Source organism: Neoarthrinium moseri (assembly GCF_022829205.1).
Source record: "Neoarthrinium moseri strain CBS 164.80 chromosome Unknown scaffold100_Wmoseri_CBS_16480, whole genome shotgun sequence".
Taxonomy (NCBI): domain Eukaryota; kingdom Fungi; phylum Ascomycota; class Sordariomycetes; order Amphisphaeriales; family Apiosporaceae; genus Neoarthrinium; species Neoarthrinium moseri.
In genome coordinates this window covers 1-23139 of record NW_026055214.1, presented here as the reverse complement: position 1 = coordinate 23139, position 23139 = coordinate 1, and the positions used below count along the sequence as shown (strand labels likewise).

At 55.6% G+C, this 23139-nt stretch overlaps 6 protein-coding genes across 6 annotated transcripts; 4 read left to right on the top strand and 2 right to left on the bottom strand.

Annotated features, from left to right (window-relative positions):
- Nucleotides 1-1528: 1528 nt before the first annotated feature.
- Nucleotides 1529-6799, top strand: JN550_012982 (uncharacterized protein; the record flags this gene model as incomplete). The annotated part of the gene is made up of 4 exons (XM_049311519.1): nt 1529-2300; nt 2401-2884; nt 2988-4833; nt 4895-6799. 4 exons carry the CDS (start codon nt 1529-1531, stop codon nt 6797-6799), a joined length of 5007 nt encoding a protein of 1668 aa, XP_049165032.1.
- Nucleotides 6800-7460: 661 nt separating this feature from the next.
- On the top strand, nt 7461-8255 carry JN550_012981 (uncharacterized protein; the record flags this gene model as incomplete). Its single annotated transcript, XM_049311517.1, has 5 exons — nt 7461-7532; nt 7619-7705; nt 7805-7898; nt 7971-8142; nt 8222-8255. The coding sequence occupies 5 exons, from the start codon at nt 7461-7463 to the stop codon at nt 8253-8255; spliced, it is 459 nt and encodes a 152-aa protein (XP_049165031.1).
- Nucleotides 8256-8517: 262 nt separating this feature from the next.
- Nucleotides 8518-9412, bottom strand: JN550_012980 (uncharacterized protein; the record flags this gene model as incomplete). Its single annotated transcript, XM_049311516.1, has 3 exons — nt 8518-9155; nt 9207-9255; nt 9341-9412. 3 exons carry the CDS (start codon nt 9410-9412, stop codon nt 8518-8520), a joined length of 759 nt encoding a protein of 252 aa, XP_049165030.1.
- A 768-nt stretch (nt 9413-10180) lies between these two features.
- JN550_012979 (uncharacterized protein) lies at nt 10181-11607 on the top strand (the record flags this gene model as incomplete). Its single annotated transcript, XM_049311515.1, has 4 exons — nt 10181-10391; nt 10512-10898; nt 10967-11423; nt 11487-11607. 4 exons carry the CDS (start codon nt 10181-10183, stop codon nt 11605-11607), a joined length of 1176 nt encoding a protein of 391 aa, XP_049165029.1.
- A 4156-nt stretch (nt 11608-15763) lies between these two features.
- On the top strand, nt 15764-18387 carry JN550_012978 (uncharacterized protein; the record flags this gene model as incomplete). Its single annotated transcript, XM_049311514.1, has 5 exons — nt 15764-15768; nt 15994-16064; nt 16164-16395; nt 16525-18101; nt 18167-18387. The coding sequence occupies 5 exons, from the start codon at nt 15764-15766 to the stop codon at nt 18385-18387; spliced, it is 2106 nt and encodes a 701-aa protein (XP_049165028.1).
- Nucleotides 18388-19493: 1106 nt separating this feature from the next.
- Nucleotides 19494-20501, bottom strand: JN550_012977 (uncharacterized protein; the record flags this gene model as incomplete). Its single annotated transcript, XM_049311513.1, has 3 exons — nt 19494-20101; nt 20248-20395; nt 20472-20501. The coding sequence occupies 3 exons, from the start codon at nt 20499-20501 to the stop codon at nt 19494-19496; spliced, it is 786 nt and encodes a 261-aa protein (XP_049165027.1).
- Between the last annotated feature and the right edge of the window lie 2638 nt (nt 20502-23139).

The window sequence follows — 23139 nt, the reverse complement described above, 5'->3', positions numbered from 1 at the left end:
AGATGTGTGTGCGATATGTCGTCTGACAGAGTTGAGATCAAGTCGAGACTGTCGAACTGGGGAATTGTTGCTCGGCCGGGGAATCCAACGGTTGTACTTCAACCCCCGTCCCCAGCTTCTTCGCCTCGGTCAGATCCACGGATGGCCACGAGAGGCTGGTGTTATTTCCCGACGGAGGAGGCACCGCACCATGGAGAGGGGCTCATTGCTATCTACAGCCTGGATGGCCTACACATATGCGCGACGGTATGTTCTTCCCTCCATCCATGGACACAGCGGAAGAACGGGTTGGCCTGCAAGACAACAACCGAGACTAGCAAATGTGAAGATCTACTGTGAAGGCAGCTTGGGGCGCGCTAGGATAACATGAAGTCAAAAATGAGGGTGCAGCGACTGTCTGGTAGTCTGGCAGGGCGACAGGGGGGGCCAGAAACTTGGCCGGCGCCTCTTGTCGTGGTACACGCAGGGAGGCCCCGTGGCGCCAAAGCCACCTCCCGCGTCCCTGGATAGCTGGTATCGGTACCAGGCCGAGTCCCCTTCCCCCAAATCGACATATCCACCGACATCCACCTCGAATCGCCCATCCTCTTTCCCACCTGGTGTGGAGCTGGCAAATCGCTGCTCTGTACTGTACACCTGCATTACCCAGATACGTAACAGTCCTTGTTCTGCAGCCCTCCCCTTGGCTCGCGTTATTAGCAAAAGCCGTGCAAATCAAATGGAGGCTGGACCTACGTCCTGTCTAGAGTACTAGTCTAGCCTAGTCATTCGTTCATTCATTCAGTCCTTCAGTCACTCAGTGTCACCAGGTCCGCTGGCCGACCGACCTTATTTCCTGGCCTTTCGATTCCTTCGTCCTATTCGGGATCTGCCACTCTGGTCTGCTCTGCTCTGGTCTGCCCTGCCCAGCCCTGCATACCAGACCAGACCGGACCAGGCCATACCTCACCTAAGTTAGGCGGTGGTGCTGGTGCTGGTGCTGGTGCTGGTGCTGGTGCTGGTGACTGTCGGCCTTGCGAATGTGGGATGGGGATCTGATGCGTTGCCGTCGCCTCAGACCTCGCCGTGTCTAAGTTTCTACCTGCCCTCCCAATATCTCCCATCTCTCTCCTCTGACCCACACCCTTTCCCTTCTACACATTCAACCCGATTTCCTCTCTTTTGTGATATCTGGGGGTTTCGTCCCGTTTCCCCTCGAGACTTCGGTCCATTCTTCCTTCTTCACACCCTCCCCGTCCTCCGACCCATTCTTGTCCTTTGATACCCCCACACGGCGCACTGCCCCAGGCTTCTCTTCAAGGTCTGGTGTTCGTCGTGACCGGCCGCGGTGCCACCAGCGAAGCGCTCGTATGTGGAATTCGCAGCGGCCAGCACCGATTGTGTATGAGAGCATCAAACCTGCTTCACGTGCAACCCGGTCGGGTGTCTCATGGATATTTGCTCCCAAGACTTGACTTGTCACCGCGCCATACTTTTTTGGTGTTCCGCCTCGTTGAGTTGCATGCGCCGCCATCGCTAAACGACCAGTATGGCCCCGAAATCCCACGCTGCGAGCGGCGCCGACGATCAGCCAAATCCTGCGTCATCCTCGTCAAAGGACACCCCAGATGCAGGCACGCCAAACCCCAAGCCAGACTCCCGCAGCGACAGCCCTTCGACAGCGCAACTCGCCACCCAGGACACGCCTGAAGATGCATCGGGATCAGAGCAACTGACCAAGGCCACGTCTGCCGGTGGCAACGCTCTCGCGAAAGACGCCATGTCGGGGCCCTCGCCCTACGGCACGCGCTCGCGGAATCGCGGCCAACCCCGGCCCAATTACGCAGAGGACAAGGACGCAGACACGGACATGTTTGACGCTCCCGCCGAACGGAAAGCCGAGGAGCCCAAGAAATCATCACGACAGTCTACCAACGGGGTCACAGAGTCGCCACGAGCCGGGGGCCCGGTTCCACGCAAGGCTGCATCTACGGAGGACAGCAAGGGAGGCAATGCACCTGTCTCGAGCGCGAATCAATCGGGAGCAGCCACTCCCGCCGCTTCGACGACGTCCACGTCGACCACATCAAAGAAGCGCAAAGCGACTGCACAACCGTCTACAAATGGTGCCCAGCCCTACTCGACTGCCGCAAGTGGTCAGGTTTCAGCTAGCACGCGACGAAGTGCTGCGCAGACGTCGGTGACGGGCACCCCAGGCTCCGGTTACAAGGAAACCAACATGCTCACTTTCGACCTGTGTGGTGCAAGACCTAAAGATGGCAAGATGGTCGCAGATGACGGAACTGTAATTGAGAAGAACGGTAAGTGCGGACGTTGCGTTGTAATGCGTTGCGCGCCGTGCGCTCCATGTCGAGCGAAGCAACGATTGAGTGTCGGGCGGTTGCTGACGTCCTCCGACAGACCATGTGTACTTGGTGTGTGAGCCGCCTGGGGAGCCATACTACTTGGGGCGCATCATGGAATTCCTCCACGTGCAGAACAACAGCTCCAAACCGGTCGATGCATTGCGGATCAATTGGTATTATCGGCCCAAGGACATTGGCAAAAAGGTCAACGACACAAGGCTCGTTTTTGCGACAATGCACTCAGACGTAAGTCCTCTGACGGCGTTGCGCGGCAAGTGCCAGATCCGTCACAAGGCCGAGATCCCCAACATGGACCAATATCGGAAAAGCCCCGACTGCTTCTGGTTCGAAAAACTCTACGATCGCTACATCCAGAAGAACTACGAGGTCATCCCGTGTTCTCAGATTGTGAACGTGCCCGAAAAGGTCAAGAAGGTGCTCGATGAGAGATGGAAATATATCTTGGTGGAACAGGGCCGCTCCAAGGAGTTCACCAGTGCGGTCAAACTGTGCAAACGGTGTAGTGGATACTGTGCCAAGTAAGTGACGCCAAGCAACCCCTTCTCTGCCCTGTGACCTGTGACTCGTCGAGAGCTTCCCGCCAGACCCTCTGGATCGTAACTGGACACTGACCGTGGCCAGCAATGACTCCGTTGACTGTGCAGTCTGCCAGCACACCTACCATATGAACTGTGTACGGCCGCCTCTGGCGAAGAAGCCGTCACGTGGTTTCGCATGGGCTTGCGCGGCCTGCAGTCGCGCACAAGAGAGGAAACTCGAAGCCCGCCACACACCCAGCCTCCTTGACCCCCACCATGACGCCGAAGAGGAGGAGTATTGGGACGAGGAAGAAGAGGATCGTCATGCCGATACCAATCGCACCAGCCCTGCCGATGGGATAGACGACACCCACCAGCCTGCAACCGCAGAGCAGATACACCATGCAAGTCTATGGCCGTACCGCTACTTGGGCCAGCACTGCAAGCCCGAGGATGCATTGGACTACGATGACCGCATATATCCGAGGGCTGGTTCCCGCCTAGGTCCTAAACATCAAGCACCGGTTCTGTCCTGGCCAGGTCGTCCTGTGAAGCTGGTCAAGCCACTTGATCTCAAGAGTGCGCGCAAGGATGCAAAAAACAACAAAGAACTTCAAGCCGCCATAGAAGCCGAAAAACTGGCTCGAGAAACCCGTCCCAAGTGGGTTCAAGATGAACCTCTTGGATATGTTGCCCGTGGGGAGGACTTTGACGACGATGACCCCAGGAACACTGCACAGCTCCTCTGGAAACCGACCAACACCGTCGACAGCTCCATTACCGACTCAGATATTGACAAGTATATGGACACCGCTTTGGCCCTTGCACCCACACTCGGCGTGCCTACCAGGTCCACCAATCTCCTGGATGTAGCGCGCGACGTATTATTCCAGACGAATTTTGATACGGTCAAAGCTCTGAAAAAGATTCCCAAGGTAGACCGCGCCGAGTTCAAGGAACCCCAACTGTCTGCCACGGAGTTGAAAAAGTTCGAAGAGGGCGTGGCCAAATTCGGATCCGAGCTGTACCTTGTGAAGAGATACGTGAAAACACTCGATTACAGAACCGTTGTTCGGTTCTACTATACCTGGAAGAAGACCGAGCGCGGAGTGCAGGTGTGGGGGACATATTCTGGAAGGAAGGGCAAGAAGGAAGCTAAGAAAATCGAGGCTTCCGCGAGTAAATTCCAGGACGACGTTGCCGACGACCACGATGACTCTGCCTTCGATGCTGACAAGGCTGTGGACCGGAAGCGGAACTTTACATGCAAGTTTTGCAACACTAAGAACTCGCGGCAATGGAGAAGGGCACCTCACGTTTCTTCGCCCTTGGTATCAGAAGCGTCTGGGAAAAACAAGGACAAAGGCACGCAATACATTGTTGCGCTATGTCGGCGGTGTGCGGAACTGTGGCGGAGATATGCGATACAGTGGGAAGACGTGGAAGAACTCGCAAAGAAGGTTGCTTCTGCCGGTCGAACCTGGAGGCGCCGGGTTGACGAGGAACTACTCAAGGAGCTGGCAGCTGCTGATGAAATGATGAGTGCCACGGTCTACAGCTCGCCCAGTCCATCTGCACAGGCTGCCGCATCGGTCTCCCAGCCTACCACTTCAGATCCACCTCGGAAGAAACTCAAGGCACTTGCGGACAGGGACGCTGAGAATAATGCCTCAGATTCCGGCAGTGTTTCCGGGGTTACCACCGCGAAGAAAAAGGAGAAGGCAGTCGAGAAGCCTGCGCCTCCACCGGTGCCAGAGATCCCGAAGCCTCGCGTGCTACCTTGTGCAATTTGCACCCAGATGGATCCGGCTGGCGAACAAAATCTCCTGTCTTGCAAAGAGTGTCGACTTAGTGTACACCGCAAGTGCTACGGAGTCGTTGACAACCGTCATCCCGGTAAATGGATCTGCGACATGTGTCTCAATGACAAAAACCCCCAAGTATCTCTGGTAAGTACAGAACTACTCTTATGTGCCTTGAGGTCCCCGCACAACTGACACTGTCCTGCAGGAATACAAATGCGTTTTGTGTCCCATTGAGCATACAGAGCACGACTTCGTTGAACCGCCGAAGATGACGACCAACAAGAAGAAGACAGAGAAGGACAAGGAAAAGGAGCGCACCGACCGCGAAGTTGCGCAGAAAGCTGCAGATTACTATCGCAAGAAGCAAGAAGATATGAACCGGCCTATCAATCCGCGGGAACCCCTGAAGAGAACAGCCGACAACAACTGGGTCCATGTCACCTGTGCCATTTGGACTCCTGAAGTAAAGTTCGGCAGTGCCAAAGCCTTGGCTCCTTCAGAAGGCATACCATCGATTCCTCGAGCGAGGTATGATGAAGAGTGTAAGGCTTGTAGACGGAAGGGAGGTGCGTGTGTGGCTTGCCATCAATGCAAGGCCTCTGTTCACGTCGAGTGTGCCCGCCAAAGTGGCCACCTTCTCGGATTCGAGGTAACCCCTGTCAAAGGATCTCGTCGCGATCAGTTCAACATTGTTTCGATCAACGGGGAGACGGGTGTAATGTCCGCTGCGGTATGGTGCAAAGAACACATCCCTACCAAGACGGTCGTTCACCGCATGCACGACATTGTCAACCCACTCGAGTTTGAAGGCAAAGATTCGCCTGCTCCCAATGCACTGCAATTCTACGTGCAGAATTTTAAGCAGGCAGATCTGGCACTTACAGGCACTGTCCGCAAGGCTAATCTCATCGCAATGGCAACAAAGACGCCTGTCGTCACAATGGCACCAAGCTCTCACAGGCGCGCTTCGACCGCTGCCACCGCCACCACGAATGGAGCCGGTGGCCCGAGAGCTTCTTCGGTCGAGAATACATCAGAGGGATCAGCAGCCTCCCCACAGAGTGGAGACAAAGTATGTATAACTTGTGGTGTCGATGTCAGCCCGAAGTGGTGGCCCATCGAGAAGAGCCAGGAGAAGGCTCTTGTCAACGGACACCTAGGGAGCCTCGGGAGCGAAGCGCAGAAGTTTGTCGAGCAGAGGAATTTCCAGTGTCACAAATGTAAAAAGGCCAACAAGAAGCCTGTGGCCCACGTTCCGCCGCCGACCGAAGTAGCACCTCCGGTTGACCCGGTCAAGCCTGCGCCTGTGCTGGCAGCGGCCCTGAGAAGTCCCCCGTCAGCCGCGCCGGAACCTAGGGCAACTCCTACGCCATATTCGTCGTGGCCACCTCCGAGCCAGACAGCGGCGCCTCCTCCAGCGCCCTCTGCTGCCGTCGCTTCTGCTGTCGTCGCACCCACCTTGCAGGCGCCGTTGGCTGGACCTCCGCCTCCGCCGCTCCCTTTGAACGCTCCCCACCCCGGACCGAGCCCCATAGCCGCACCTATCACGCAGCCAGCGCCTCATCACTATCCTCCATCGAGCGCAGCTTATAGTGATTGGCATCGCAACACAACTCAACGCTCCCCACCGATTCATCAGATGAACGGGGGCCCTGGAGGCCACAACGCTCTTCACCCGAATCATCTTCGCGATCTCCGGCCACCGCCGATCGCCACCATTTCTCACCACCAGGCACCACCCCTCCAGCATGGGCCTGTAGTGCAGCCCCTGGTGAATGGCATTCCTCCTTCTTCGCCTCGTCGTGCGCCTCCGGTGCAGAACGGTACAGCGCCGTATTTGCCGTCATACCATCATCCGACCCACCATCCGCTTCAGAATCTCACCAATGGCGGACCCCCGCCTCGAGCTGGAGAGCGCTCTTTCTCTCAGGGGCTGCTGGGCCAACGGTCGCCCTTCTCAACTCCTCACGGCAGCCCACCCATCTCCAGAGAAGGGCTGTCTATGACGCGGGAACCGAGTCTGTCGGCTAATCCGCCTGCACGGCCGAGCGATGGTCGACCAGCTAGCGGTGCAAGCGCAAGCCCCTCGCTACGTAACCTTCTATCATAAGCAGTTTACAATCGATTTGCAGTGTCAGAACTGTTGAGGGGCGATTGGGAACACGTCCCCGAAATGGAAATTTGGCGTTAAGGGCATTGGGCAAGGATAGCATGGAAACCTGTCGTCGATACCGAACCGGGAAAGGAGTTTCGTGGAGCGTTGTTATTTCTTCGTTGTACAACAAGCACTTCGCCTACTTACCCGGATACGTTGTCAGTTCTACGTCAGGAAGCAAGACCTTGTGGGGGAATAGATCTAGCAAGGGATACGCGATTATGTAGGCGCTACAATAGATAAAAGGGGGTTTAAGAACCCTGATGAAAATAACTTCTTAAAGGCGACTGTGTTTTAAACTTTGTCCAGATCGTGATACGGGCGAAGTAAAAGAAGAATCAAAAGGCAGGCAAATACTCGCCACGAGGACCCCAGAGTCAATCGGCTGTCCTCACCAGCCACCTAAGTATGTTGCAGATAAACAGGGTGGGGCGCGGAGGCTCGATATAACTAATGGTGGTTAGAAACCTCCGACTTCATATCTCCTCAGCCGTAGGCAATAGTGGAGATCTATTCGAAAGCCTGTCATTTGGCCATCTTCTTGCGGCCTGGAGCATCACGAAAACATCATCACTACTGCAGGACTGGAAGACAATAAATACCCTTATTATACACCATGAACGACTCCAAATTTATTGCGATAGCCCTCGAAGAAGCCCGGCTAGGGTTCGAAGAGGGCGGCATCCCCGTATGTTACTGTTACCACATTCCGTGAATTATCCACCAGCACCACAGCCGCGGACCATATCATGTGCTGAGTGACGCTGCTTTCAGATTGGAGCGGTCCTTGTGTCCAGTGAGGGAAAGATCCTCGGACGCGGACGCAACCAAAGGGTCCAGGAAGGGGTCCCGATCCTGCATGTGAGCTACGCCACCCACACATCTTCGACTCTCCCAACTCACCTCAAGAAAACTGTCTACCCTGGAGACACGCGCAACTAATGTTGTTCAAATGGCCAGGGCGAAACCTCGGCGCTCGCAAATGCGGGCAACCTGCACCATTCGTTGTACAAGGGCGCCACCATGTACACGACTCTGTCGCCCTGTGATATGTGTGCGTAGTGGTCCGGTGGAGAGCTCTACCTGGAGATGACCAGTTCCCGGCTGACCGCGTTTGAACCTACAGGCACCGGAGCTTGCCTGCTCTTTGGCATCTCCCGCGTCGTCATTGCCGAGAACAAGAACTTCGTCGGCGGGGAGGCGTACCTCAAGCAGCGGGGCGTCGAGGTGGTCGTGCTCGACCACGCCGAATGCACCGAGTTGATGGAGAGGTTCATCCGGGAGAGGCCGGAGCTCTGGTATGTGTAGGATGGCTCTGCCGGCGCTTTTACGAGGCCGGTTCCCCTTCTGCGCGCGTGAGTGCTGACGAACGCCTAGGAGCGACGATGTTGGTGGTAAGCCGAAGAAATGAGAGGGCTAGGGAGAGCCGCCTATCGATCTCAACAGGGTCGCGCGGTTTATTCCGTTCGAGCCTCGAGGTCTATCAAAGGGGGGATGGTAAACGTGAAAAGCCTGTGCGTGTAGTTGAAAGGTGTCAAGCAGGTATCTTGAATATCCATAGATAAGAACGATAAATGGGAGAAAGTGTGTTTGTCGAAAACTATTCATACAAGGCGATACATGATTATATCGACAGGCTCACGTCTTGTTGATACGCTGTTTACAATACTGAATCAGGTATCGAATCTCGTCTTCCGCTTTCCCGTACTGGCCGCAGGCGGCTGGACACTGGGTGTTGCATCTCGACTACTTGGACCACTAGCTCCCACAAATTCAACTGGACCTCCTTTCGCCCTCGCCTTGGCCTTCCCAACTTCAGTCTGGCTCTGGCGCAGCTGCTCCTTATACGCTGCTTTGGGAAACACGTTTGGCTCCCACAGATCAGGTGCCAAGGTCGTGCTGTACTGACCCTTCTGGTCGACCTCGGCAAAGTTCAGTAGCTTGTCCATGAGGCCGGGGTTCTTCAGCGCCGAGGACTGCGCAATCTTGGAGTTGAAGTGCACGCCTTTCTTCTTGAGTTCGAGGAACTGCTCGAACTTCTTGTTCGTTCCGGGAGGAGGGGACCCCGGAGGGGAGGGTGGAATGTCCATGTTGGGCACGCTTGGGAGGGTGAGGTTGCGTAGCAGAGCGCGGTTTGCTGAGTAGGGCGACCCGGGAGGCAGCGCTGGTGCTTCGTCCTCCATGGGTGCATCCTCCAGGGGAGGGAAGCTGGGATTTGATTCTTCTGCCGGGTGTAGCACGGGCCCAATCATGCCGGACTGCTCAGCAGAGGGAGGCGCAGCGTGAGCTGGCCCACGCGGTGGTTTGACATCTGCCTCGCATGAGCTGAGATGCTGCTCAGAGATGGTGGGTTGATACTTACCCGGGCCTGTGGTGGGTTCGGCCGGGACATGGACTATCGGCTCGGACGACTGGCCTCATTCGAATCAGTGCTGCCCGCTGCTCTACGCTGGTGCGGGATGAGGTCTGCTTCCAATTCCAAAAGGGCACTCGTACCTCTTGAACGGGCTGGGACACAATCTCGTCGGTCTCTTCGTCACTGCTCTCATAGCCTACCAGCCCGGCCATCGTCAGCGAGGACGAGGATGCCCTCGGTATGCGAGCGCGAGACGTCGGTAGACTGGCAGCTACAGATGCGATTACAGCTACAGCTATTGTTTGTGGCCTTGACCACGTGTGTTGGAGGAACGTATCGTATCGTATGTAGCTATGGCCCAGACCAAGCAAATCGAGTCGGTGGTTGGCGATTAGCTGTTGAGATCCTGTCCTGTCTCTCAGCGTCTCTCTTTGCACCTCTCCAACTTTAGCTGGCTGAGATCTACCGTAAGTTAGCTGCTGTACCTCGCTCAATCGCAGCGGCGACGACCCGCACTGTGAGGCGGCACTTGGCACTTGGCTTCCATGGGCTTCAGGCCCAGGCATAGGGGTTAGGGCGGATCGGGATTGGCCCGGGGGAGCTCCGACCCACTCTGCAAGGCAACGGACAAGCTGCATCAGCGCCAGAGCACCACCAGAGAGCGCCAGCAGCACCAGCACCAGCACCCGACAGCTTCGGGCCAGCCTCACCTCACTCCAGTCACTGCCACTGCCGCTGCCGCTGTCCAAGCTCCCGTTTGGAACCTCATAGAGACAGACCCTCACCCTGCCACAAACCCATCTCGGCACCTTGTACCTCTAGCGACCACCTACCCATCCACCACCACCACCACCAGAAGCCGCCCGACCCACGCTCAAACCGCAACCTCATCCGACTGCCGCCACAGTCATCATCATCCTCCCTCCCCGCCGATCGACGAGCCGGGCTCCCCTCCATCCGTCCATTCCCACACATCCGCCATGGCCTCCGACCAAGAGCGGGATCATGCGCTCCAGTCCCTTCGGACCAAGCTCATCGAGTCGCGCGAGTGGGAGGCAAAGCTCAAGGCCTTGCGCTTAGAGATCAAGGGCCTGGCCAAGGACTTTGACCAGACCGAGGAGAACATCAAGGCCCTGCAGAGCGTGGGCCAGATCATTGGCGAGGTGTTGAAGCAGCTGGATGATGAGAGATGTCAGTACATCCTGTCCCCCCTCCTCTCTCCCCCGTCACGGTGACCTCGCCCCGGCTTCGTTTCCCAACTCCCATACCCCTACGAACGGTGATACTGACCCGGTTTCGTGTGGCGCACAGTTATCGTCAAGGCCTCATCAGGCCCCCGATACGTTGTCGGCTGCCGGTCAAAGGTCGACAAGGTCAAGCTGAAGCAGGGAACGCGTGTGGCGCTCGACATGACAACACTGACCATCATGCGCATGCTGCCGCGCGAGGTCGACCCTCTCGTCTACAACATGTCACTGGAGGATCCGGGCCAGGTCAGCTTCGCTGGTATTGGTGGCTTGAACGACCAGATTCGAGAGCTGAGAGAAGTCATCGAGCTGCCGCTGAAGAACCCGGAGCTCTTCCTCAGAGTCGGCATCAAGCCGCCCAAGGGTGTCTTGCTTTACGGACCCCCCGGCACCGGAAAGACACTTCTGGCGAGAGCCGTCGCCAGCAGCCTCGAGACCAACTTCCTGAAGGGTACGCTCCTCCTTTGCTCATGGCTACCGCCTGCTTCGTATTCACTAACGCTGAAACTTCTCTTCTAGTTGTCTCGTCGGCCATCGTGGACAAGTACATCGGAGAGTCGGCCAGGCTGATACGAGAAATGTTCGGCTACGCCAAGGAACACGAGCCCTGTATCATCTTCATGGACGAGATCGACGCCATCGGTGGACGAAGATTCTCCGAGGGCACCAGTGCAGATCGAGAGATTCAGCGCACGCTGATGGAGCTCCTCAACCAACTCGACGGGTTTGACTACCTGGGCAAGACCAAAATCATCATGGCGACCAACCGACCCGACACCCTGGACCCCGCCTTACTCCGTGCTGGACGTCTAGACCGTAAACTCGAAATCCCGTTGCCCAACGAGGTCGGACGCTTGGAGATCCTGAAGATCCACGCCTCTGGCGTGGTCACGGATGGAGACATCGATTTCGAGAGTGTGGTCAAGATGAGCGACGGCTTGAACGGTGCAGACTTGCGGAATATCGTCACAGAAGCGTATGGTCCCCTTGACTGCCCACGAACACACGAAGAAAGTAAATGACTAACACGTGACTTAAGTGGCTTGTTCGCCATCAAGGACTACCGCGACTCGATCAACCAAGATGATTTCAACAAGGCCGTAAGAAAGCTGGCAGAGGCAAAGAAGCTCGAGGGTAAGCTTGAGTATCAGAAATTGTAGGAGGGGGGTATCACCAGGAGTCAGGGACGAGCTGATATTCAGGGTTACGGACGGCAGCCAGATATGACAGTTAGGGAGGCATGGCTACGCATAATGAAACCTCGATGTAATACTAAGTGTAAACTACGAGGTCAGGTTGCGCCTTCCCCTCTTTCCGCTGTACAAGTGTAAACTACCAACACAGGTTACGCTTCCATTCCGCTGTGCTATTTTGGCCGCCTCGAGAGACCTTGGGACTGTCAGTGCTGTCAGTGCTGTCTCGGGCGAATTTCTGAATGCTGTTAATATAGAGCAGGTGATTTGGACAGCTTCTGACGTAGACTCTCTCTTTTTAAGTTGTGATAGAAGTTGAACAAATGTTTCAGATAGGCTCCGACTTATCTTACCATTCTTTACCTCTTCTTTTTATGGCTGGTGTGACGGTGAGTCTTCGGTGAGGGCTGGCCAAGTGAATACTGTGGCCAAGTATATACTAGCGCCGGCTGCTGCAATTAGAGCCAGCTGTCCTCAGCTGTCTCCACTTTCAACTATATATGCAGAAGCGCGTGAGCATGGCTTTCTATAGCTCGCAAGACCGCGACAGCTGGTAATAGTGCTTTGTATCTTTCCCCGTTGACACTCTTCACTCTGTAGTTGTCTCGAAAATATCGTGTGGACCTTTTCGCAGAAGAGTGACCGCCTGCTGATGATGACCGCTATTACTCCATCGCTACTGAGTATACGATTCAAAGTAAGCCTGTTACATTCTCTCAACTAGGCACAACAAAGGGCTGGGCTGCTTATTGGTCTTCGCAGCCTACCATGGGCGGCGACAAGGCTTTCTATAAGAAGGGTCGATCAACTGGTTTCGATAGTCTAGCATGGGTGTTTGTGTCAAACACCGTCGCAATTGTGGATACTTCTGGAGCTGGTAGCGGTGAGGTAGAGAACCTCAACGCGAGTGGGCACTAACGACAACAACAAAAACAACACTCTCGAGCCCCCAATGGTGATCCTAAGAGTACAGCACCGGTCGCGAACATGATTCCTTACGACGCATGAAAGGACAGGACCATGAGTAGATGGGTTGGGCGCCGTACACTATACTGTCCCAATATAGCACATGTGGACGTCAGTTTGTTTGGTGTGAACATCCCTGAGGACATCAATGAGAGCCCGAGTGGTTTTGATCGTGGCAACTGGTTGCTGTGGCGCCTGGCTGCCTGCACAGCTGAGGCCGTATCGTGAGTTTACTGATGGCGGACCAGTTCAACAATTGTGTCGGCGAGCTAAGGCCTAGAAGGGTAAGGCCGGTCTTTCGGCAGGACGTTATCGCCAGACAAGCCACCGCCTTCTGTTCCAGCCCTGCCACCCCTAGACCCTAGTTTGCCTAGCTGTGCAATACCTGTACGGCGGTAGTCAAGCTGACGAACAGGATCGACAAGCTTTTGTGCGGTAGCCATGCAGGTCCTCGGATTGGCCAGGCAGGAATACATGAGTGACGCCGGCATCGTCATGAGATGAAAGATGAGAGGTGATACTGTACACTTCACAAACATGATCTGAGCAAAGAGGAAATGAGAGTGGTCAGATTTCACGTGCGGCCCTGCGTGTAGTCACACAGTCCCCCAAAGGAGTGTTGTTGGTCCCTGTTCCCTCCCCGGAGGAACCTGCATTGATGTCGTGATGAAACTTCGGGGGATGTTTTGGTGACGATAGGGCACGCCGATGGCCACCCTTGCCATCTGACATCAGAATTGTTCCCGAAGCATGCAGGGTCGGTGCTAAGGCAACTAGGGGTGCTATTCTTAGGGCGCTAGCACTCAGAACTAGCTGCGTGTGCCCCCTATGTTTGAGGCTGTACCAGGGAATTCTCGCATTGCGAAGGGTGAGCCGAGAGCGCTGCAGGCAGGATGCACCTGGTCGCGCGGGCGATCCCCACGAATGGAGCCTCCTTTTTCTCGTGGTGGGCAAGGTGGGAGAGTGCGCTAAAGCAAGGCACCGGGGGCAGTGAACACGACGTAGGGAAGACGGGAACGACGTCAACATGGCCGGATGGATAGGGGTTAGCATCGGAAGCATTGCCTAGCAGAGCACACAGGTGCCACCGCGGACCTCGTATGACCTACCCTGGGGGCCTGGGGACGGGAGCTTGTCCTGTATCTGCTGTAGACAGGCGTCGCGCGGTGCGCATGGGAAGAATTATGAGATCTCAGCCGGCACGGCGTTAGCCCACGAGATCTGCACGCGGATACGGGAACAACATTGGGGACCGGGTCCCCCCTTCTGCTCGTAATAATTAAGCGTTGGGACAACAGACTTTTCTGGAGCCAGCAGTGGCCAACTAGCTAAGGTAAGTGTCCTCCAGGCGGGATGCCCACCAGCCACCGTCCCACGTTGGACTTTAGAAGCCTTTGGAGGGAAAACCTATGCTAATGGAATCCGATTAGTGAGACTAGAATCAGCTGATGCAAGAGACGGGCCGGATGCTGCAAAGTAGGCAATTCCTTCTGCCGGCGGCTCGAACCCAGTCACTGTCGGTGGCATGGCATTGTTGGTATCCAGTTGGCGGCGAGCGGCTACCGGAACGCTGAACGAACTACCAGGTTACCACGGTACAGCCATGAGATTTCCGAGCATGTGCATGCCGTTGGTCGTTGTTCAGAGTTCGGATGGATGACGATGATCCACAGCGTCTGATGCTACCTGGGTACCTATGCGGACCAGGGTTGCTGCCCAGCTCCGGCAGCGCCACGATGTGCAGCGCCCCCATCCTGGAAACATCCCATCGCTGGCGAAGTACCGGCGTGTACGGCCCCCAGGAGCTAGCCCGTCTGTCGCTGGCCCTGCCATGGTCAACAACAGGGCGTGAGCGGTATTCGGAGTTGTCTTGAATCTCCATTGGCGCGAATACCAGACCGGGAAACCCAAGGGTTTCTACACAAAGACATCATCGTCTTTGAATTAGAGGATTAAAGTAAAACTACCCTTGTCCTTATTGGCATGGCACCGTTAGGTACCCCTGTGCTTGAGATAGGTATCCGTGTCTAGGTACCTGTATCTAGGTAGTTATGCTCTCAGCGCCGACGTCAGCTCCTGAGCTGAATGGAGGAGGGCTGGCTGCGGTGGAGGCGGTAACGAGGCGGCCTTGTGAGTTAGGGCAGCATGTGAAGGGGGCCCAAGAAAAAAAAATGAAAGCCCAAGAAGTGTCACTAGGACAAAGAGTTGAATAATAACACGAGTCAATTGCAGCCGCGCAGTGGATATCAAGCCGCGTAGACTCTTTGAAGGGTCAAAGTCTAATGAGAATAGCCCGTGGACTGTGTAAGCTGGTGTCGGTAGGGGAGAAAAACAGCTCTCTGGTGTTGGTTTTCTCAACGTCCAATGGCAGGCCTAGATTCGCACCACAGTTACCGGGGTCACCGCCCTTCTCTACATAGTACACAACACGACAGTATGTACGGTAGGTAAGTAACTCAACTCGTACCCTTTCTTCACCTGGGCGTGCTTGTGAGAGACAGAGTTAGGTCCTCTGCTCGGGCCCTGTTGTTTCCAACAAGATGGCCCGTCATTGATCCGGACGTACCAGATGACGGGTTTGCACTTGGTCTAGAAGACAAACCGTGCAGGCCACTGGGAGGCCCGAAAAGCCAGCCTCAACCTGAAGCACTCAGCAGAGGAGGAGAAGGAAAAGAGCGTCGGGTACGAGCCAGGTACATGGGGGCTTGCAGGGATGCATGGGATGGGCGGGGGGCCAAGCCTGGCCATCACCCACCTTGAAACCCCATCAGCGAGCTCGTTGGCGGGCTGCTAAAGGGGAGCGAGCCATGAGCGTCGACACAAAGAGACTCTGGCAATGGCACGGCTCCCCGCCATTGGAGACGAGATTCATCAAGGCTCAAGACTCCGCGCTCAAAGCCCATTAAATACGCCCGCCGCCCGCCCCCGTCCAGCTTTGTGCGAACTTTGATCTATTCTGCTCCCTCTTCTACTGCTGTCATCCGAACTCAATCCGCCCTACTTTCGTTTTCTCTTGATACCCTTCCTTGCCCCGAGGAAACAGCAGTGGATTAGACTGCGCTGAGCAAAACACTCCCACCTCGCCGACTCTTTTCCACCCGTCCACCCGCCCATACCCAATTTGCAGCCAAAGCTCACTTGCCAGACCGCCGACAACATGTGGTACGTAGAACAAGAGCAGCAACAGCCTCCAATTGGTGCCCCCTCCCCCCATCCCGCCGTTTCTGCTCGACGGCAGTCTTGACCTCTTGACCTCTGCTCGAGCCTTCTGTGGCCGCCCGCCGCGACGAGTGGACGAGTCTGATCGCTCCCTCCCACGTCGAGCAACCCCCCCGGATCCCACTCCGTTCCAAGAAGGGAGCTGCCATGCTAACAGATTCGCCATAGTGGCATCTTTGGTTACGTGAACTACCTGGTGGAGAAGGACCGCAAGTTCATCCTCGACACCCTCGTCAATGGTGAGTTCTACACCTGACGCCCTACCCCTTCTGAATTCCCTTCGCGGGGTCCTCTTTGGAGTCGACGGTCGGTAGCTAACCCGATCGCCCACCCCCCAGGCCTGTCCCGTCTCGAGTACCGTGGCTACGACTCCGCTGGTCTGGCCGTCGACGGTGACAAGAAGAACACAGTATTCGCCTTCAAGGAGGTTGGCAAGGTCGCTAAGCTCAAGGCTCTCATCGAGGAGGAAAAGCCAGATCTCACCAAGGTCTTCGACTCACATGCCGGCATTGCCCACACTCGATGGGCCACCCACGGTCCCCCCTCCCGGCTGAACTGCCATCCCCACCGGTAAATGAGCCTTCTTTGATTCCCTTTTCCGCATTTTCTTTATGTGACGCGGCCTCTCAATGGGGGAGCGCTGTCCTCCACAAAGCTTACGCGAACGCACCTGTTTTCTAACCGCACTGTGGTGAACAGATCCGACCCCACCTGGGAGTTCTCGGTCGTGCACAACGGTATCATCACCAACTACAAGGAGCTCAAGACTCTGCTCAACGCCAAGGGCCTGAAGTTCGAGACCGAGACCGACACTGAGTGCATTGCCAAGCTCCTCAAGTACATCTACGACCAGCACCCGACCATTGGCCTCGTCGACCTCGCAAAAGCCGTCATCAACGAGCTTGAGGGTGCCTACGGTCTGTTGATCAAGTCGGTTCACTACCCCCACGAGGTGGTTGCCGCCCGCAAGGGTTCTCCCCTTGTCATCGGTGTCAAGACCCAGAAGCGCATGAAGGTCGATTTCGTCGATGTTGAGTACTCGGAGGAGGGTGCCCTCCCCGCTGAGGCCGCCTCCCAGAATGCTGCTCTCCAGAAGACCTCGGGCAACTTCTTGTCCCCCAACAACGCCATGCTGACGGCCCCTGACAAGTCGCTCCTCCACCGCTCGCAATCCCGCGCCTTCATGACCGACGACGGCATGCCCATGCCCGCCGAGTTCTTCCTCTCCTCCGACCCCGCTGCCATCATTGAGCACACCAAGAAGGTCATGTACCTGGAGGACGACGACATTGCCCACATCCACGAGGGCTCCCTGAACATCCACCGTCTCAAGAAGGCCGACGGCAGCTCCAACGTCCGAACCATCCAGACCCTCGAGCTGGAGCTTCAGGAGATCATGAAGGGCAAGTTCGACCACTTCATGCAGAAGGAGATCTTCGAGCAGCCCGAGTCCGTCGTCAACACCATGCGAGGACGTCTGGACACGGACAACAAGACCGTCACCCTCGGTGGCCTCAAGTCGTACATTGCCACCATCCGGCGATGCCGACGCATCATCTTCATTGCCTGCGGTACGAGTTACCACTCTTGCATGGCCGTCCGCGGTATCTTCGAGGAGCTCGCCGAGATCCCCATTGCCGTCGAGCTGGCGTCGGACTTCCTTGACCGACAGGCCCCTGTCTTCCGTGACGACACCTGTGTGTTCGTCTCGCAGTCTGGTGAGACTGCCGACTCGTTGATGGCCCTCCGATACTGCCTGGAGCGCGGTGCCCTGACTGTCGGTATCGTCAACGTTGTCGGTTCCTCCATCTCGCTCCTCACCCACTGCGGTGTCCACGTCAACGCTGGTCCCGAGATTGGTGTTGCCTCCACCAAGGCCTACACCTCCCAGTTTATCGCCATGGTCATGTTTGCCCTGTCGCTTAGCGAGGACCGCGCATCCAAGGCCCAGAGGCGGGTCGAGATCATGGAGGGTCTCGGCAAGATCTCGCAGCAGATCAAGCAGATCCTCGAGCTTGACCAGCCCATCAAGGAGCTTTGCGCCAAGACCTTCAAGAACCAAAAGTCGCTGCTGCTGCTCGGCCGTGGCAGCCAGTTCTCCACCGCTCTTGAGGGTGCCCTGAAGATCAAGGAAATTTCCTACCTTCACTGCGAGGCTGTCATGTCTGGTGAGCTGAAGCACGGTGTCTTGGCTCTTGTCGATGAGGAGCTTCCCATCATCATGATCTTGACCCGTGACGATCTCTTCAAGAAATCGCTCAACGCTTATCAGCAAGGTATGTCCCCCTCCTAAAAGATAGCACTGTTGCCGTAGAAGCTTAGGTTCTAACACAAATTACAGTCACTGCTCGTGGCGGCAAGCCCATTGTCATCTGCAACCCCAGCGACGAGGAGTTCCAGGCCAACCAGGCCGAGAAGATCGAGGTCCCCAAGACCGTCGACTGCTTGCAGGGTCTTCTGAACGTCATCCCTCTGCAGCTGATTGCCTACTGGCTGGCTGTCATGGAGGGCCTGAACGTCGACTTCCCCCGTAACTTGGCCAAGTCGGTCACTGTCGAGTAAGACGGGCATTGCTTGTACAAATATAAAACTGGGTGCCTTTTTCGCAATGGAGTTGGCCGTAAAAGGAATAAAGAAATGTTGGTTCAGTCGGCACGACTCAGCCGTCGCACCAGCGTAAGAGCGCTGAGCTAGACAAGACAAAAAGGGAAGCAAGGCCGAGAGAAGCATACACCTGTCACTGGCGCATCTGTTATTAATTCGAGTTCACGGGTTCATGATGAATGAAAAGCGTGGACATGGCCAATGGCGAGGGGTAGATAAGACCTACGATATAGTTGGGGTCCATGATCATGTAGTAGAGACATGGCTCAAGTTCATGCAATGAGAAGATGTTTTTTTGATATGAAATTACATGTCCTATGGTATCCGGTTTTTTTTTTTTTAAATGGTTTTTCTTCTTCAATGTGTAACACGATGCTGCCAAGGAACTGCCCAAGAACAACGAGGAGCAGTACGTTCCGTTCAATGTTGTGAGGGGACGATAGGTCGCGTGAAACCAACTGCTGGGTTCCGCCGTTCTGGCTTCCGCTTGGCCCGAGATCGCAAACCTGTCGGCCCCCCTTGATGCGGCACTACATACATGATACAATTACTCAAGTTGTGCAACTGGATCGATAACTCCTTCGTATGTAGATAGCGGGTATCTAATAGCCAGTCTCAACCCAACCACCTCGGCCTGACGACGATATTGTGACAAGCTGTAGGGAGCTAGCTCTCCCGACGCAGTCACACAAAGCCCTACGCATGAGCTGGCAACGAGACACACCCCTCTACCTGGTCCCCTTGAGCACGCTATCTGCAGTCAGGTCAGCATTAGACAAGGCGCCACAACGAGCCCATGTCGGCACGGGAGAAGGCATGCTGCGAACTCGGTCGTTTGTATTCGCTCTATTGGTACACGTCATGCCATGAACGCCATGCCTGTTTACGAGGTCATTATCCCAGCCGCTGCCCAGAGGGATGATCTAACACAAACCCCGCGGTTTATTCCTGCCATCTTGACGGGGGGCGCCGTTCCTCTCGCCCATGCCGCATCATCCACCATCCACCATCCGCCAACCGCCATCCGCCGTCCACAATCGACTCTTGGAGGGTTTCTGCCTTCTCTAGACCGTCTGCGTGCCGTAGCCCTTGATCCTATCTGCAAAGGCCCAGCTCTGGTTCTCGAGCTTGACGTCCTCCTTCAGGTCGATGCCCTGCTTGGTGACGACGGCGATGCTGTAGGTGTCGAGGGAGCGTGCGTCGCGGTAGAAGAGGACCTTCATGCACTCCTTGACGATGTCGACGGCCTGGTCGCGGGTCAGCTGGGCGGCGGCCTCCTCGTCCTTGGCGTAGCGGCGCATGATGGGCTGGGCGAGCATCTCGCCGTAGCCGGTGGCCAGACTGGGGCTGGTGAAGGTGGTGCCGAGCAGGTCGGCGGCGGCGAGGAAGGGCTTGTCGTCCTCGTCGAGGCCGGCGACCAGCAGGTGGTTCCACAGGGGGTCGAACTTGGAGCGGCGGTGGTAGAGCAGGTTGGCCAGGTACTTGTGCAGGTTGCGGGCGTTGAGGGTGTGGCCCTTCTCGGACGTGTAGTTCTCGTCGATGGCCAGCTCCTGCAGGTGGCGGTCGAGGTACTGCATGTCCGAGACGTCGCCGCCGAAGCCGACGACCGAGGTGCCGGCAAAGGTGCGCAGGCGCTTGACGTCGGGGAAGCGCGCGAGGGAGCCGTAGGATGCTGGTGGGAGAGGAAGAGGGGCAAAAGTCAGCAGCCGTGTTCCCCAAGAACTTGTGTGTGTGTGTGTGAGAGAGAGAGAGAGAGAGTGCTCGCAACGCATATATATTGTATGTGTGTATATGCGTGTGCCACGAGGTTTTGCATACCCAGGTTATCGGCGGCAATGACGACGCCGTCCTTGAACTTCAGAGCGACGACGGACGTGCCTGTGACGACCGGGGACTGTGTGTGCGTGGTCGGGCCGTTGGGCCGCATGTAGGAGGCATCGTAGGCGCCGTAGACGTCGTCTCTGGGCTGGGGAGGAGGAGGGGAGAAAGGTCAGCTTCTTCTCGGTGCAGCATGGGGTGGGCAGGGCGGCGGGAGAGCTTACACGGCCCCAGTGTTGCGGTCGGTGATCCATGGTCTGCGGTGCGGCGGCGGCGGCGGCAACGCGACGAGCTGAACAGCAGTGGGCCAGGGGGGTTATGGGACAAGGAATCGGATGTGTCGCGAGATGGTGCAGCGCAGTGAGGGCAATCCGGGGAATGGGATGGGGAGTCGTCGACTGCTGGGAGGACGGATAGATGGATGGATGGATGTTGGATAGATGGGTAGGTGGGAGCTGGCGCTGTAGTTTAGTGGTTGGGTGCTGCCAGTAACGTACTTAGCTTCAGCTGGACGGGGGGTCCCTTTGGGTGAGCTCCAGGTCCACAGGCCGCCCCAGCCGTCGTCACGGGTGTCTGCCTTCCTGCCTTCCTGCCTTCCTGCCTAGTGCCTTGCCGTCCAGCCTTCCAAGGCCGCGCCATGCACGAGCTTGGGCCAAGGGGCCGAGGGGGCCGATGAACACTCCAGCCGCAGGTGGTGCACAGTGCCAACAGCTCTTATGTTACACTGTCGGTCCACCTCCCCAACCCCCATGCTCGTTGCAATTCATGAATGGCTTGTCGTACAATGAGAACGGGGCTTTTCTCACGGCAATTCTACAAACGTGGTTTTCGATGTATTCAAAGTCCCCTGGATAGGGACGAGAGAACCTGGAAGGGGTTTCGAAGGTTTTGCTGAGCAACGACCGCTTCTCAATACTCCCCGGGATGTGTCGCGTGCAATCAGCCTAGGAGGAGGAGGAGGAGGAGGGGGGGGTTGACTGGTTCATTTATACTGTGCCTAGTTATCAACATGTTACTCAGTATCGCAGTGCTAGAAATCTCGATCGAGTATTACATCGGAGTAAGTCATCATCTTGTGGGTTTCTCATTCTTTCTTTCTGCATATTCTCTCCCTTTCAAAACACTGGTCATTCCACTCCTCTCTCTATCTACCGTCAGCATTGACAAGTTTCTCACATGCCGCTGACCACCACCCAATCTGCTGCTGTACAGGACTCGAAGGAGAAGGATGAGTCCAACCACCTTTCTTCACGCTAGATCAAATGCCCTTGACGGCTTCCAGCTTGTACCAGGCTCTTGAGGTCGACGGCAAGCCTATTGGCCAGCCGACCCGGGAAACCTGCACACTTTTTCGAGATATAAAATATACCCACCAGTCACTTTCGCATCGTTTCAGTTTGTTATATTCTCCCTTTTCCCATGTGTAGTTCGAGACTAGTGTGTACTGTACAATCGGACGAGGGGCAAAAGCACACCATACGTCTGGGTTGTGTCTTGATCTACGTAATATATCTCGGGCATCTAGACTCTCCCCATTTCAGCGGGAAGCAAACTTCAAAGAAGCTGCCCGCGATTAATCAGCCTGGCTAGCCCGATGAATAGACCATGATTGTATATACTAACATCCACCTCGAGGTATACGGCATCCGTGTTTACGTCAGCCGCAGCGAGTCCGCCGGACTCGGCAAGGAAAGCAGCATTAGTCAATATTAGCCAACATACATGCCAGAACTTGCCCAGCGCCACCATCTGGAGTTGGACAGCTTCAAGAATAGCTTGTTTCCAACCAGCACAAGAAATAGATAACGTAGGTCAATGTGGGCTGGGGTGAGAACAAGCAGATGGATACCAAAAGCGAATGGCCTATCTCGGGAACTCCGGACACCGATGGAGCAATGCGTATGGGAGGTGATGTTGATGATTTACTTTCGGCGCCGCCTTTATCTTGTAATATTTCGTTTCGATGTTCACGTTGTAAATAGTCGCGAAATCATATACCGATCCGTGCATTTGCCCCTCGTATGATTGCTGTCTTACCAATCGGGTAATGATAGTGTCAAGGCAACGGGGCAATGGTAGCCGCCCGTAGTGGTCCACCTTTCCACTGCTCTCGCGAGTGACCGGAACATTAGTTCCAGAGCGGTCCTTGACAAGACTGCCAGTGACCGAGGTGGTAACCTCACCGGTGGCACTGATTACTTCTCCTGGCACTTGAGAGCCTGAGGCTGAACCACGTCTGGACTTTATTGAGTTTTGAATCAGGTGATCCTCTCTCCGTTAAATACAACTCGCCCGGAGATGAAGACAGTGTTGGGGCTCACAGACGAGACGAGGATGGAGTTGAAAGACGAGCCTAGTATGAGCAGGCCAACGGTTTCACGTGAGCAGATTTATCGGTTTTGTACAGTGGCATCTTAATTTGGGGCATGCTCTCTTTCGCATTGGCTTGTAAGGTCGTTGTAGTATAATATGATAATGGACGAATGTAAAAGTAGTGCATGATAAAGATCAAAAGAAGGGCGGAGGGCAATTATTAACACTTGGTTGTGGCTGGAATCAGGGTTGGGCAGGCTTTTAATGTTAAAAGTTTGAATATAATCATTTCTCTCAGCAGCCGTAATACACTTTTACCTTTTACATGTCATATGAGCAGAAACTGTCTCTAAACCTTGTAGAGTACATTTTGCTTTCTGTAGATGGATTACCCGAGTATTAATACCAGTTCCCCCTCCTAGTCAGCTCTGGAAACATTACCAAACGCAAAATACTTAAGATCACGGAACCGACCATTGAATGGGTCGGCCACACATCGCGGGTCTTCACAGTTCGAAGAATCGCCCTTGAGAGCTCATCAACATTCAACCAAATCCTATAAAAAAAAATTTTTTAACC